Source organism: Pithys albifrons, chromosome 7, assembly GCF_047495875.1.
Source record: "Pithys albifrons albifrons isolate INPA30051 chromosome 7, PitAlb_v1, whole genome shotgun sequence".
NCBI classification, from domain to species: domain Eukaryota; kingdom Metazoa; phylum Chordata; class Aves; order Passeriformes; family Thamnophilidae; genus Pithys; species Pithys albifrons.
In genome coordinates this window covers 53037524-53053610 of record NC_092464.1, presented here as the reverse complement: position 1 = coordinate 53053610, position 16087 = coordinate 53037524, and the positions used below count along the sequence as shown (strand labels likewise).

Here is a 16087-nt window from a genome sequence, read left to right as displayed (position 1 = left end):
TTCTCAGGCACCAAAAATCAACAAGCCCTAAGGAATTTTTCCCATAGGAATACAGAGGGTGAAGGGAAGGAAAGAGCAAAAGGGCCATGATGAAGAACACCACAGCAATATATTGAGTCCTCTTAAGCTCAGCCGTGTTTCATTCACCAGTTTTGGCTCTGGTCAAGAGTAAGTCATTGGAATTCTCCTCTCATTTACACAGATGTTGCACAGCTGCCTCCTGCAGATTCACTCCCCCAGAGACACCAATCAGAATCCAGGTTACCTGCAGTCAGCTGATACCTCCACATCCCACACCACCTCAATGCTCTCAATGTAAATCTGGTTCTACATCCCTGCTGGCACTTCAAGCAAGATCTGAGAACACTGTAGTAAACCCCACTGGAGGAGTTCCACTCAGTATCCCGCTCTGCAGGGCCTGTTTGCTTCCAGACACAGCCACGGTTTCACAGACACAGATGATTAATTTATTAACATGTGTAGATCTTGCTGGGGCTTAATGCAAGGTATTTGGTAAAGAATGAAGGCCCATGCTAATGCTGCCCTGGCACAATACACCTGTATCCATTTGTGAGGTAACAGAACCATTTCCAGAGCTGGAGAACAGTTTTCATAGAAAGGCAGCTACTGGTGATGAGTCATTTACATGTTTTATTTTTACCAAAGTTGTTTGCATCCCTGAATGCAGATGGATCACAGTGACTTAATAACACTATCAAGGAAGTTGTTGAAAGGAACAGAGCACCAATTATACAAGTTAAGTGCAAGTCAAGTTCTTTAAAAACAGTATAATAAAGTCAGTATAATAGAGGTAGATAAATTAATACACTGGTGACAAGGAGAATTAGGCTCTTGATTGGGAGTTGAATAAGCAAGAGAATTAAAAAGAAATTTTGTGATATCCATCATGCACAGGAGTAAATCTTAAAAGGCTGTAAATTACATTAGATAGATGAAGGTAGATTTATTCTTTCAGCTGAATATTTCATTAGTGTTGTTTTTTTTTCAAATACTCCAGTGCAACAATGACAGTTACGGCACATTCCACTCTCCATCTGTATTATTCCCTTCTCCATTCAAAAACCTTCCCTACATATCACTGCTATCCCACACCACGCTACTTACAGGAATATCTGGATAAGCTCATGGAGATCTGCAGTTTCTCAAACTCACTGCGGTTCTCCTCAATGCCAGGACAAAATAATGCAGAGTCAGGAGTGCCAAATGCCTCCTGTGAGAGAGTTCTGGGACACAGCAGTGACTGCAGGTGCCAGAGCCAATACTCAGGCAGGGAACAATTGTTGGGGTATTTTTCTGTACAGCAAAAGGGGTGTACGAAAATACAGGTTGATTTTTAAGGTCTGATTCAACCCTTTCTATTGAATTCCTTCAAAGTTGGATAGGGCCTTCAGCAAACTGGCTTTCTAGATTTCTTCCTCAGATTCACTACCTCTGTCTATTGGAAAAAAAAAGAATAAAAAAGTCCTTCCCATCCATTTCATGTATTGTGCAACATTCAGAGTTACTGGTTAATAGGCTCATCATGAATTCTCTCTGAGAGTTTTGCAGGATGTCTCTTACTTCATTAATGGCAAATTTAAGCCCTAAGACATTAGAAATTTAAACAAACTTCTGGATAAATCAAGTGCAAACTCTGCTTAAAGAGCTCATCTAGTATAAAACTTCCATTTCCTCATGTCCTCTTGTACAAAGCACTGCAAATCAGAGCAAGGACAGAATAGCTTGAAGTCAGAATAACTTGTGCTGAACAGCATTTGAACAGCCTGTGAAATGATGATGATCATCAATATTACATGAGACAGATAAACCTTGCCTGAGGTCCCACAGTGCTCCCAGAGCATTTCTGTAATGCAGGTGGTTACTATGCAAATAGAACAGCCCAGTAAGTATATGAGGAGGAACTCCAGAATGAGTTAATAGAAGTAAATTAGTCATCTTTTGCTCTGTAGGACTTTTGGTGCTGCATGCAAAACTGAGTTGACTCACTCCTGAATTTGCTCAAGGGTAATCAGGAATGTATATAAAGATGCTGTTGTGCAACTATTTTCGGTCATTTTATTTCCCTATTCCAGATTTTTTTCAAGTTCAGCATCCAAACCAAACCAGACTGGTCATTCAACAATCCAAAAACCCTACCTGCCTTCTATTCACATGGAGTGAGAGAGAACTTAGGGAGGGAATGACCCTTATGAAAGAATGTATTTCCTAAAATATGTTTTTGTGAAAACAACTAGTGACTGATACTTGTCACGAAATGGCCACGAGTCCTCAATACTTTTTTCAGTTCATATATTCACATCTATCAGTGAAAAGAGTGGCTACCACCACAATCCAGCAACAGTTTTCAGTATCCCTTATCCCCTCATTCCATAAAGGGACAGAAAATCAGCCCTGAGGTCTCCTGTGGAAGTGAGTGCCCTGCCCACTTCACTGAGAGGTCTCTGCCACCTGCCTGATGCTCCACGCCAGTCCCAGCTCCTCAGCTTGCCCTGGGACCTCTCCCCCAGACACACACACACAGACACCCTGAGGCTCCATAGAGAAGGCCCAGCCTGGTGGGTGCTTCACTACAGTGGCTTCAATTAACTCACATTAGAAGGTGTTTTTCTCTGACTAATTTCAAGGTTGTCCCTCCTGTCATGTCACTTCCCCCACATGTCACATTTAACTGGATGTGGTATCTAGTTTCTCTGTGTAGGAGCATCCAGTGACATTTCTGCTGTCTTTTCCCCCCCACTCACAGTTCCATGTCTATACAGTTTGACCTAATTATGCCTGAACTCCTTTGCAATTTGCATTTTAATTTGAATAAATCTATGCAGTCTACTTATTTACTTTTGCTCTCTCCTGCAGTGGAGATACAGGTCTGACAGAGCATGCCAGGAAATCACACCCATGAGCCAGGCTCCTTTAATTCCAGAGAGATTCCTTATTCTTTGCTGCCTGTTGCCATTTCACACTAATTCAAAACCAGCAGGCAGCAACTGAACTCTCAGATCTCATTAATACCTACAAGCCCTTCCAAACAAGAAGAAGCAGACGAGAGACTTTCTTCAAGGTGATGGGCAGAGGTGCCAAAGCTGCCTTTAATTTGTGTTGCCACTGATGCTTTTCACTCACACAGCTTCTCTTTATTTGCATAGACTTGTTCTGCTTTGTATAATGTCTCCTCCCTGGGTAAGGACACTGTGACAATCTAGAAGCCTTTCCTGCTATGCAAGTTTACTTTTCAATTCTCTTTTATGCCTGCCTTCAATAATTAACAACTTCATAAACTGCAGCCATGAAATACACCCCATATTGAAAGTTTTATGTATCATTCATCTTTCTGGCTAATTAGGGGGTTTGTACTAAGACAAGAAGTCATGAAATACATCAAGCACAGTTAGGCCAAGAAAGGAATCAAGAAAAAAGGAAACAAAAACAAAAGGAAAAAGAGGGATAGTGCCAGAGTAATGTCCATGATTTAGAGCAAAGTCTCAGCTCCACTCTCCAAGTGCTCACCTCTCCCTGCCAGATTGGGTTCACAGTATTGCACATGATCTTGGATCTCTTCTCCTGCCCGTGATGAGGAAGTGCTGGGAAGATGCTGTGTTTGCCAGGCTGAATGGAGATCTTCAGGTAAGGATCTGGGTTGAAGAACATTCCTTTCTTCAGACCAAAAGCCTGGAAATCTGGAAGAAGGGAAACAACCTGTTTATTTTTCCCATTCCAAGTATCTCTCTGGGATGTTGGGAACAAGCAGCAAGGAACTCAAATAATATGGCAGGAATGTGAAAAAACCCATTGTGTCTATTGTGAACCAATGTAACACCAAACCAGAACAGTCTTGTGAGTTAGGATGTATAGATTATTTTATAATGAAACTGCAAATTTACAACTTAATTGCACAGACTGACTTGGCTTCAAAATCCAAATTTATGCAACTTCAAGTGATCTGCTAATTTTTCTCACAAGCCAAGCACTTGCTCAGCCTGACTCTGGTGGAAGGAGCACTCTGAAAGAGATCCAGGCATTTAAACACTGAGCCACGGCATTTGGTGCCCAAGGTACTTCTCTTTGGTATCAATTTCACCTTTCTACAAATCTTAGTTTCTTACAGTGCTTTTCTCCTACATGAGAAGTCGTTTTACATCTTTTTTCACTTTCATGCATTTTCTTCCCTGCGTGGGTTTAACTTTACCTGTAGTAATTTGGGAAATGTCTGGATTTTAAGCAGGGCTTTTTAGTTGCAGAACTCTCAGGGAGCACAACACGTGTCCTGCACTCAAAAGGTCTCCAGGCACTTATTTAAACATTTACTCCCAACAACTCAAAGCCCATTATGACCTGTCCCTGTGAAGCCAATGAACCCCAAACCAACCTGCTGGTGTATCTTTAATTTTGGCTCAACAGACACAAACCAAACCCTCTGGCCTTCTCTTTTTCCAGATGCATTTCTTTGGAGTATATAAGCACTTAATTTATCTTCCCCCACTCTTTGCATGGAGATTCTCCTCTGTTTAAAGCTTTATTTAAACTTTATTAAAGCTTTTTTTTAAGCCCTTTTTTAATGCACTGTACTACATTCTGCCTGCTCTCTCTTGCTGCATTGAAGAGATAAAAAGTACTACACAAGGCAGTTTTCAAAACTACTTAGATGAATCAAGTTAAACACATATTTTTTCTTTTAGGCATGTTTTGAAAACATTAATTTTCATGGTCTTTTAATTCTCTTATGATTAAAACCCCAATTATTCTGGCAGGTTGTGGGAGACTACGTAAAACCCTTCAGGCAGAAACTTTGGATGAATCTGAAAATCATACACATTGCCCACCATCACCAGTATTTTTTCCATCAAACAAACACAGGGATGAGGTTCACCCAGCTGTATTTTGCTTCCCTAACATACGGTAACAGCCAACACAATAAAATCTCCAAGTTAAAAAGAGCTCCTTTTCTTTTGGTTGGTTTCAATCACCTATTCCAGCACACAGTTCATGTTGCAGATACTCAGGGGCTGTTGGACAGGCTGTATTTTAAGAACCTCATTCTTGAGACATTCTCTAACAACCAACAAGAAAAAACAAACCAGAGGATAACCCTGCTAAGAGCCTGTTTGAAAAGACTCTGTGGACAGCACGTACTGCCACGGTCCCAGCAATGCAATCACACAAAGAAATCACCTGCTCCAAACTGATAACATTGATTTTCTTTCCCTTTTCTTAGGGGTGCACAATGCCTGTGTAACCAGCACACACCTCAGCTGAAATCCTACATGGCAAACTCTCCGGCTTTGGAATTTGCACTGCTGGAAAAGCATTGGAAAAGCAGTGAATGACAAGGGCCAGCAGTGTGTTGTCAGGCTGGTAACACAGGAGAGCAGAGAGAGACCTCTGGGACCTTATTTTCTTCCTCTCTGATGTTTCCTCAAAAGATTCTGAAACTGAAATATTTATTGCTGTCTATGTTTCTGATGTTTTTTCCTTCAAACTGAGACCTCACAATCTTTGGGTACCACTGAGTAAAGAAATGGTGTATTGATAGACAGAAAATACCTAGCACTCAATTGTGTATATTTATATATTATGTATCATAAAGAAAATACATATGATGATGGCCTAGCAGCCTCTTTCCAGTTATGGGAATTAAGATGAAGGTACTCCTAAACTTTTGTATTTGGATGAGGAGAAAAAAATATAATTTAGCTAGGAAATTTTGTGTCATTTTCTTGCTTGAATTGCAAAACGTAACAAAATTTGTTAAAAAGCTGGTTAGAAGCTTCCATTTGTAATGCCCAAAGTACACACAGGGCCAGCAGAACCAGCTTTCTCAAGGACAAATATCCCACTTGTGTAGCTCACCACAAAGTCTCATCACTGTGAAAAATGGAGCATCAAAAATGTAAAAGCTCTGAATGAAGTTACAGGGATATGTGCAGTTAACCACAATTCCATTTAATCTGGAGTGAAACCTCTCAGTAGGTGCTTAACTATCTGCTGGCACTTGGAACCAAAGGCTCAGAGATTCCATTGCCACTGCTGTGAAACATCCCAGCAGAGGAATCCCCAACTATTCTCCTTTCCCAAATGAAAGCATTTCTCTCTATCACCTTCACAGAAAAGGTTCTGAGGAAACTAAACATCTGGGTGATGGTCTGAGGCTCACTGAACTGAAATCTTTGGTGAAACCAAGGAATTGACCCTGAGATCAGCTCAACTGGGTAAAACTTGGTTGCAATAATGCCAAGGTCATGGGTTCAATCCCCTGTGTGGGCCACTGACTGAAGAGTTGGACTCGATGATCCTTGTGGGTCCTTCCAACTCAGAATAGTCTGTGATTCTGTAATTCCAGAGGGCTGGGAGATGCCCCGCTGTTCACTGTAGTTTTAAAGTGGAAGGAAGGAATCCAGGCAGAGACAAAACAGCCACAGACTCTCTCACTGCCACAGACCTGCAGGAGTTGTAGGTGCATGTTCCTAATCCAGCTGGGCTCACTTTGTTGCAGAAAAATGGCTTATCCCAACTGCTGCTGGCCCAAGGGAATGAAGAGCAACAAGGCTGGAGAAGGGACTGGAGCACAAGTGCTGGGGGGAGAGGCTGAGGGAGCTGGGGGTGTTTAGCCTGGAGAAGAGGAGGCTCAGAGGTGACCTCAGCACTGTCTAGAACTCCCTGAAGGGAAGTTGTGGCCAGGTGGGGGTTGGTCTCTTCTCCCTGGCACTCAGCAATAGGACAAGGGGGCACGATGGGCTCAAGCTCTGCCAGGGGAAATTGAAGTTGGAGATCAGAAAAAAATTCTTTGCAGAGAGAGTGCTCAGGCATTGGAATGGGCTGCCCAGAGAGGGGGTGGATTCCCCATCCCTGGAGGTTTTTAAGGTGAGATTAGCTGTGGCACTGAGTGCCATGATCTGGTAAAGGGACTGGAGTTGGACCAAGGGTTGGACTTGATGATCTCAGAGGTCTTTTCCGCCCCAATGGATTCTGTGATTCTAAGAATTTGTTCCAGCTTCAGAGCTTCCCTTCTATATATGCTGATCTCCAGGTATCTGGATGAGACCTAAGGAAGCCTTATGCCATGTCCCTTGCATCATGTCCCCTCTGTTCCTAAGCTGGGCCACAGACTTTGCTGTATGTCTGCCCTGCACCAGATCATGTGGCAAATCCATTGGCCACACAGCACCACGAGCTTTGGGGCACTGCTGTCTGGATGGTGTGGAGAGAATGGGAACCAGCCTGTATTTACTGAAACCAGGTGGGGATGTCCATCCCAACAGGCACAGTGAGAACACATCTGTGTTTAACCATGTTTGGTTTTGCCTCAACACAAATTATTAAGCTTTCCAAAGGTCAGGGAGAAGGCTTGTGAGTCAGTTTTGTCATGCTCAGCAGGAGGATTCTCTGACAGTAAATGATCAACAGAACTACTGTAGAGATGGAATCTCAATTCCCTGCAGACACAGCAAGGGACTCTCCAGACCTGTGCTCCATGCAGGGGCATGACAGAAAAGGATGGAGAATCAGAGAGAGAACAAGACTCTGGAGCAGTCTGTTTGCTAAATTAATTACATTTGCTGTGGACATCAGTAGGTCAGAGGTAAGTTAAGGAAGCTGGAAACTGTTCTCCCCGCGGGATGAGAAGACTTTGCCAACAGCTGTGGAAGAACTTTCCTAGACATGATACACAAGGCTATTCTGTGCAGTTTATAAACATGTCTCACCAAGACTGAGCCCATCTAGTCTCTTGATGGGGTACATTTTACTCCACTGAAGTAGCCAGAGTCCACAACCCAGCAGCAGGGTCAAAGACTAGTGAGCAGCACAGCTACCAGTTTTGAGAAACTGGTATTGAAATTCTAAACCAGCTGGAAAATTCCTTCCAACAAACACAACGTATTGAATGTCTTTTGTGTTTCCAAGCACCATCCAGCTGAGGACATTTGATGTCTTGCAGGTATCTAAAATGACACCTAAGCCCTACAACTTCTATGGTCAGCTCCCCAAATTCACATTTTTCTTGTTTAGCATAGTAGGCTTATGATCTCAGGACCAGGAAATGAGGAGTATTCCTCACAATTCACCTGACCCTCTGAGCAAATGAAGACACCTGGGGTTAGGCCACACCTGCCCAGAACAGACCTAAAAGCAGTACTAATGGAGTTAAGGGGACACTGGAAGAACCAAGTGTCACTGAAATGACCACAGTCAATTTAGATATGATGCAGCTTGATGAATACCAAAATGGAATCTGTTCTCTCTGTGATCTGACCATTAACGGCAGAAAGGAAAAAATACTGTCATCTTGCTGAGATCCTGTTAGTTCGTGTATCAAAGCACAATAAACCATCTTCATAATCCATCCCCACAAGAGACTTCCTAATTAGGATGTCAATGGACAGCGCCAACATTTCCCTTCAGCTTTGCTTTGCAAAGTCCCAAAGAGCTGCCAGCTTGGCTTCTGACACTGAGAAAATGCACTCCAACAGCACTGGCATGTGGGGTGACCACCACTGAGGGAAGGTAATTGCCAGGGTGCTGATAGGTCAGTGTCTGCTCTGCAGAGCTTGGGCAGAAGGTGCAGGACCCACCTTAGAGGGCAGCAGTTCATCCACAAAGCCACCCAAGGCACAGTCGTGGCTTCAAGGGAAGGGACAGAAAACTCTTCTTGCTCCTGATTCAACAGAGGGCACACAGGTACTGCCTCTCAGCCACGTGCTTTTAAAGCAAGAGAAACTGCTGTAGCTGCTACCAGTGCTTCGACCTTCTGATAGTAAGAGCAATATTGCATTTACTGAAATACCAATCTGTCTCATGCAGCTCTGTGTGACACTAAAATCTACCCTAAGAAAGTGTGCATGGACTCACACAAGTGTTCATGGACTCACAGAGTGCTGCATCTGGTATTAGTTGTCAAGAAGCAAATACGAAGGAATTTTAGAAATCAATCAGCAATGTGCAATGATAGGAAATCTTAAAATCCAACACTGCAAACTAATGCAGGGGAATTGAGGAAGATACTCCATAAAGTAGAATAGATGACTGACTTGATCAGCTACTGAATGAGATCCTGCAACTGGTGATATGCAAGAGGTGAAATCAGGTAATTAAAGTGCTTCTTTCTGCTCTCAGAAACCTACAGAGAGACTTCACTTTCCTTTTAAAATAGAATCTAAAAATAAAAACCAAAAAAGGGCTGGTGTAATTGCACAAGGAGGAATTTAAAGGCATGAGGTTTTTTAAGAAACAGACTAAATCCATGACATAAACCAAAACATTTCTGTCACAGGCCTGTCAGGCAAAACACTAAAGACAGTAGAAGAGAGGAGAAAATATTCTTTTCTAGCTGTAAATGCTACAGAAAAAAATGAAAGGGATTCACATTTGTGTAAGGGAAGGGCAGCAGAGATACTAGGAAGAAAACAGGTCTATTGATAAATGAAAAAATACATCTGGGCAAGTTGGCCTGGGTTGGGGAGGGCAGAAGGAGCAGCAGGTTTATAGCAGTATTAACCAAAATTTAGTGGCCAGAATTCCTGTTATAAAGTCAGTCACTAGGATTTCAAACAATTGCTGGAAGATAAAGTGCATTTATCTGCATTGTGAACAAGCATTTCATGGTAACAACTATTGCCATAACGACCCTTAGTGCTCCTTGTACTGTTTTCAGTTCTGATTTATACTCTGACTTCTGTAAACTGACAACTGATACTACCTGAAAAGCCACACAAAAGTCACTAACAACATTCTCAGAGAGGTGTGAAGGGGATAAAAGCCTGAACGTTTGTGGAATATTCAGATCTTCCAAACAGTTTCTCTACAAGAACACTTATAAATGAAGTGTGCAAACACATGAGACATGTGAAATATTAAAGCCTGGGAGAAGTGATTTGCTGCAACAAAGAGCTGGGAGGTATTCCATGAGAACCTCAGGATGGCACTTTCTAAATACAGCAAGGCTGGTTTAGGGCTTTCAGCAGATGTGTTACAACTGCTGCTAACCAGGAGCCCTCAGTGAAGGAGCTGGAACATCTCAGGGAGCTTAGCACGTTTCTTCTTGCCATACCTCATGCAAGAGAGCTCTGACACTTCCAGCCTCCTCATCAGAAGTGTGACATTTCACTGGTAACAGCAGCAAAGGCATGTTGGGAAATAGGTGCAAAGTGGACTGCACAGTTTCCCTTACAGACTTTTTGCACTCGAGTTAAATTAGGCTTAAAATGTTTCTCTTGGTATTTTAAGTAATGAAAGCTATAATAATACTGTCATCATAAAAACTATTAAAGGGCTTCATGACAGGAAATGACCTTCTTTGAGATCAGTGGTGCTGGTGAACACATCAATCTGAACTAACCTTTCACAGGACCAACTCCCAGGCTCCAAAGCAGCAAACATGGAGGCAAAATCCCTCTTAGTGATACAATGTGAACTCTCTGCTATTCCCATTCTCAGGAAGCTGCTCATCTTCCTGTGCCTCCAAAAGATCACTGCTCGCCATTTTTATTCAATCCAGAATTCTTTTCTTTCCCATTCTAATAATTTTGTCTTTCCAAAGTGATATGGGAGAAGACACAGCTCTTTGTGCAATCCTTAGAGGACAGACTGCTCAGTGTTCTCTCTGTTGGTTGTTAATTTCAGAAAGACTGAAATGGAACTATTCTGACATCACAGATTTTTGATAAAATAATTGTTAAATTGCTTTATCAAAGCCTTTCAAATATCTGGCTGTGATGATGCTGTTCATATGGATGTGATGTAAGTGTGGATTAACTGATTGTAAACCACCAGAATAAGAGATCCCAAATGCATTAAAAGGTGTGCTCTTTATAAACTTTATAAACCAGAGTATCTAATTTACAGCTTGATTCAAAAGGGCCCAGTGAGACCACATTATTTACCAGTCTCACCAATAACTGCTCTTGACAACTCCTGGTCTGCTAGGCCAAAGAATCTGAGAGAAGGAAAAACTGTGACTAGTTCTGGGCCACACTTTCTGTGTAAGATTATTTAAGAATATTAAAAAATATTAACTCTTCTTCTTTATTTCTCTTGAGTGTTTTATCACCTGATGGGTGGATGCCTAGTGTCCAACTCAGCAAAAATAAGTGATGTGTTAATAAAGCCCCACCTAATATCTGTCTAACCTGCCATGCATCATATTTAACCTCTCAGGAACCACACTGGATACCTAATTAGGAACAGCACTGACTTGTGTGCTTAGTAGAGGAAAGTTTGAAATAAATAACATGGCCAAAGCTAAACATGTAAGGAGATACTTGTCAAAGTGTAGGATTTTATACAAAAAGGCCTATACTTGTAAAACTTTTGAAATAGGATAACTCTTCTTACTCTGTACAACTTCCTCAAAGAACTTCAGGTCAAGTTAAGCATCAGAGAGAGTGCTCAGGCACTGGAATGGGCTGCTCAGACAGGGGGTGGATTCCCCAGCCCTGAAGGTTTTTAAACTGAGATTGGCCGTGGCACTGAGTGCCATGATCTGGTAAAGGGACTGGAGTTGGACCAAGGGTTGGACTTCATGATCTCAGGGGTCTTTTCCAACCCAATCCATTCTATGATTCTCTATTTGTCTTCCAGGAGCTAAAAGATTACAGAACCCAAGTAGAAAGCACAAAACTCCAAAGTGAGAACCTTGCTCACAACTACTCTCTGACATTTTGCCCACAGATGTGATTTGCAGATTGTTTTTGCCAAAGCCAGATCAAATGGTTCAAAGCTGCTTCATGGAACCACAGTAAGCCTTCCAGACCTGCAGTGCCACACTGAGCATTCCTCAGGCAATGCAGAGGAGTGGGAGCAGCCTCCTGGCTCCAGAAGTCACTGTTGAGCAGCACAGAGCAGCTTGTGCCCCACTGTACACAGATTTGCCTCACTCCACATGGCTGGGAACATGCTCTCCAGGAAACAGAGCACTCCAGAATGACACTGTGCTCTCTGAGTAAAGCACAGGCCTTTCAAAGAATCATAGAATCAGCTGGGTTGGAAAAGACCTCCGAGATCATTAAGTCCAACCCTTGGTCCAATTCCAGTCCCTTTACCACATCATGGCACTCAGTGCCACGGCCAATCTCACCTTAAAAACCTCCAGGGATGGGGAATCCACCCCCTCTCTGGGCAGCCCATTCCAATGCCTGAGCACTCTCTCTGCAAAGAATTTGTTTCTGATCTCCAACTTCAATTTCCCCTGGCAGAGCTTGAGCCCATCGTGCCCCTTTGTCCTATTGCTGAGTGCCTGGGAGAAGAGACCAACCCCCACCTGGCCACAACTTCCCTTCAGGGAGTTCTAGACAGTGCTGAGGTCACCTCTGAGCCTCCTCTTCTCCAGGCTAAACACCCCCAGCTCCCTCAGCCTCTCCCCACAGCATTTGTGCTCCAGTCCCTTCCCCAGCCTCGTTGCTCTTCTCTGGAGCCCCTCCAGCCCCCCAGTCTCTTTCCTGATCTTGCTTTCCATGACCTACATCTTTGGTTGGAAGCAGAAAAACTTAATGTGTCCCCAAAACTCCACTTGAGCAAGAGACATCAGCACAAAACTCTCCCTGAAGGAAGAGAGAGTGGCAACAGTCATGGGTGGTAATTCTCTGTCTCAGCATAACTTCTGGAGAACAGACAAAACCCATGCACAAATATATGCACACATACATATAAATACCACACATGAAAGGTTCTAGAAACATTCACATGAAAGGTGTGAGAAAATCCAGTACCCAACTCTTTGGTTTTAAGACTTTCCCATCAGCAGTGACTTACCTGACAATGAAAAACTTATCAGTCTCCGACTTCCTTGTCCCTGGATTGAGTCTTCATTGGTGATGCTTTTAAAAATCTGCTGGAAGAGAAATAACGGTGAGAAACAGAAGTCTCTAACAACTCTTGAACAGAGAAATTGCTTACTAACTGTCTTTTTTTGCAGACTCTCAGTTTACAGCTAAGAATCCATTAGATGTCCAGTTCTTATCTAAGTAATCATTTAAGCATTAATGGTCTAAGTCATCCTTTCCTGGAAACTTTTACTTTGAAAAAAATGAATGATGCAAAAATACTAATGTGATTTGAATACAGCAGTTCTTCACCCAAAAGGAACTGCTTATTAATAAGGAGATAAAAGTAGTACATAAGGATGGGAATGTAGCCATCACCTCGTAAAACAAATTCAATCTTATTACTTGTGTAGAATATTTTGTTCCTTAAGGCTAATTGAGAAAGACTTCTGAGAGATAAATAATACCCTGCACAAAATTATGATGACAAGCATTGAGGGTGAAAAAAAATGTTAAAAAATCCACAGATGACCCTTTGTACTCCACAGTTTAGGTCTGAATGCCACTCTTTCCTTCAGCAAGTTTATTGGTGAGCTGCTGCTGTGCAAATTAGGAGCAAAGCTGCCTCTTGGCTGTGACCAGAACTGGGAAACGAGGATGCAGAGACCCACCATCAGCAGCTCTCACTGCTGAGCCCCTGGAGGGGGCAGAGGAGATGCCACTGGGTGCCAGTCTCCAGCTCAGCAGGGAGGTGGTGCCACTGGTACTGTCTCCCATCGACTCTGGAGCCAAACCAAACCCTGCTCTGCCCCTGGGAAGCAGCAGCTCCTCACCACTCTTGCCACTGAGCTTTCAGCCAAGAAGGAAAACCAGCATTTATGTAGTGAAGTTCAAATTTCTGCCAGGAAACAGTAACTCAGTCCCACTCAGCTGTGAGTCATTGCTCAGTATATTAAATATTGTGTAGTCAAGCTTGGGAAACAAGCTGGTCTCTGCCCCCAGGGAGTGCAGTGCAGGCAGAGCAGGGATTAAACCACACAGCTGGCAGGTCAAGACACAGGTGAGAACTAAATCAAAAATACCCAGGTGGAATTTAGACATCATTATAAAATAAGGGGCTCTGGTAGACTCGACTTTTTGTCATAATCATTTTGTTTCTTCCAGACTATCTAAATGGGATAAAAGTTACTGAGTAGATGGGGACCATGAGTAAATTCCAGCAGAAACATCTCTGTTGGGTCACAGCTAATTAGTTGCAATTGTACTTTGCATCTTCTCAGCCAAGAAGGTTTCAATGTATTTACTGAAGCCACTATTGATTTCTGGAGAGGGACACATTTAAATCAGGATACATTTGACTATGAGAATTTTATGACAAGAATTTGTAGTAACCTTCACCAGCCAAAGTTGTAATCCCACAAACAAACAAACATTTCCTTGTCATTGTGTATTTTTTGTACTATGAATTTAATTAGACATTATCTTTTAATGCTACCCATTATGGTCTTGTCATGATTCTGTCCAGGACAGTAACTGGGCCAACCAACCTAGAAATGTGTACATTTGCAAAACACATGGTATTCCCAGTTCTCCAGGATTTCTCTGGTTGGTTTTTTTTTTTTTTTTTTGATCTGTCATGTACGTCATACATCATGAACAGTTTAGCAGACTACACTTTGAACAAACTGGGGTGGATCTGATGGGCTGCTGCAAACACCAGCCTGTTCCAAACTTAAAAACATGTTGCTATTAAATGACCCTTTGGGGGCCACACCTACATGAGTGAAACTGTATCAAGACAGTTAGAGCAGAGTATTGTTGGGAATTCTGACACAGGCAAAGCAATCCTGCATCCAAATGGCAGCCACTTGAGGGATGAAGCATAGACACGCTCAGGGAAGGATAACAAGAACACCATGGAAGTGATTATACTTTAATTACTGGCATTTCAAGAAGTCAGAAGGAACAGAGGAGAAGAAGGGAGAAAAATCTCTGAAAATTGTCTGCTTTCCTGGAAATAAAAAGAGCTATTTGCTGTAGTTCAGAGTCATTGTTTCTAATGCAACACCAGCCCATGGCCACAATGAGGACTCGATGCAGGGCAGGGCAAAAAAGGGTCACCAACACTCAGCAGCCACCACAGCATCTGAATTTCATGGTACCCTGAGATCTGGCATGGGGACACGCTCACCTCAGAGTGCTCCTGCTTGCCATTGATCATCAAAGAAACCCAGACTGATTTTAGTGGCTACAATAGAATTACACAGAGTTGTTTCACTGTCAGTAAACCCTGAATTTAGTCATCAGGAGGTAAAAACACCTCTACCTTCTCAGCTGCCACTTAAAATACAGTTAGTTGACAGAAAGACTCTATTCATCTCGTCACTTGACATTCTATGAACTTGAAGTCCTTCACATGAGAAAGAACAAGTGTGATCTTACCTCAAAAACTTTTGTGCTCTTTTATGCCCTTGAAGTGAGAGCTATCTGAATTAGTTTAATAATTTTTGTTTACAACGTCACATTTCTTCTCCCAGGCACTCAGCAATAGGACAAGGGAGATCTCCCAACCCTGGAGATCTTGTGGTCTGCTACAGTTTCCCAACCTGTGAAGAATGGCAAAAGACAACTGCCATGGCCTGTGATGGCTGTCTGGAGACATGGGAGGGTACCTGGGGCCACATCCAAGCCTCTTGGGACTCACTGAGCTCAGGAAAAGGTCCAGGTTTGGTAGTGCTTTTCATTTTTACACCACAGAGAAGAAAAAAGACAGAAGGAGATGACTGAAAACTAAAAATAATAGTCTTGTGCAAGTATCACTTTTCCTGGTGAGCAGTTCCTGCAAATGCTGGAAGGCAGTTTGGTGACCCTGGATGAGGAGGGAGGCAGGTTTGACACCAGTGAGATTCCCTCCCTCTTTAGCCATGTCATGTGTTATAGAAAAAAAAAATCAATCTTTTGAAATCCCAGATTGTTGCAGCCCATCAGCTCTGGCTGGGACAGAATTCCAAGTGCATCACTAAAAATTAGGCTAAGCAGAAAGCCAGAAACAGAGACACTCACAACTAATTGAAAGAATCTCCTAAAATACCTTTCCCTTCACTAGTCTACCTAAATATGAGAGGAGGAAATATGAGAGGAGGAACAAGGACAACACTGTTGCTCCTGACACAAAGTGGCTTACAGGGCACCCTCAGTCCCTGCTCAGCCTTCCTGCTGCTCCAGGCTGTGATGACACAGGCACGGTGGGATGCAGGTCTGGAAGGACCTGTAACTCTGTTCACCTGCTGCTGTACCAGAAAAATCTGCTTTTGGAG

At 42.8% G+C, this 16087-nt stretch overlaps 1 protein-coding gene across 7 annotated transcripts in view; it reads right to left on the bottom strand.

Moving 5' to 3' along the window:
- HECW1 (HECT, C2 and WW domain containing E3 ubiquitin protein ligase 1) overlaps positions 1 to 16087 on the bottom strand; it is a 252145-nt gene that overhangs the window by 82048 nt on the left and 154010 nt on the right. For 5 of the 7 annotated variants that reach the window (XM_071559590.1, XM_071559593.1, XM_071559587.1 and 2 more), the window contains 2 exons: positions 12760 to 12838; positions 3526 to 3695 (listed from right to left, as the gene is read on the bottom strand). In XM_071559590.1, coding sequence (XP_071415691.1) covers positions 3526 to 3695; positions 12760 to 12838 — 249 coding nt within the window. The remainder of the gene's footprint in view (positions 1 to 3525; positions 3696 to 12759; positions 12839 to 16087) is intronic. The other 2 variants (XM_071559589.1, XM_071559595.1) reach the window with 1 other exon arrangement.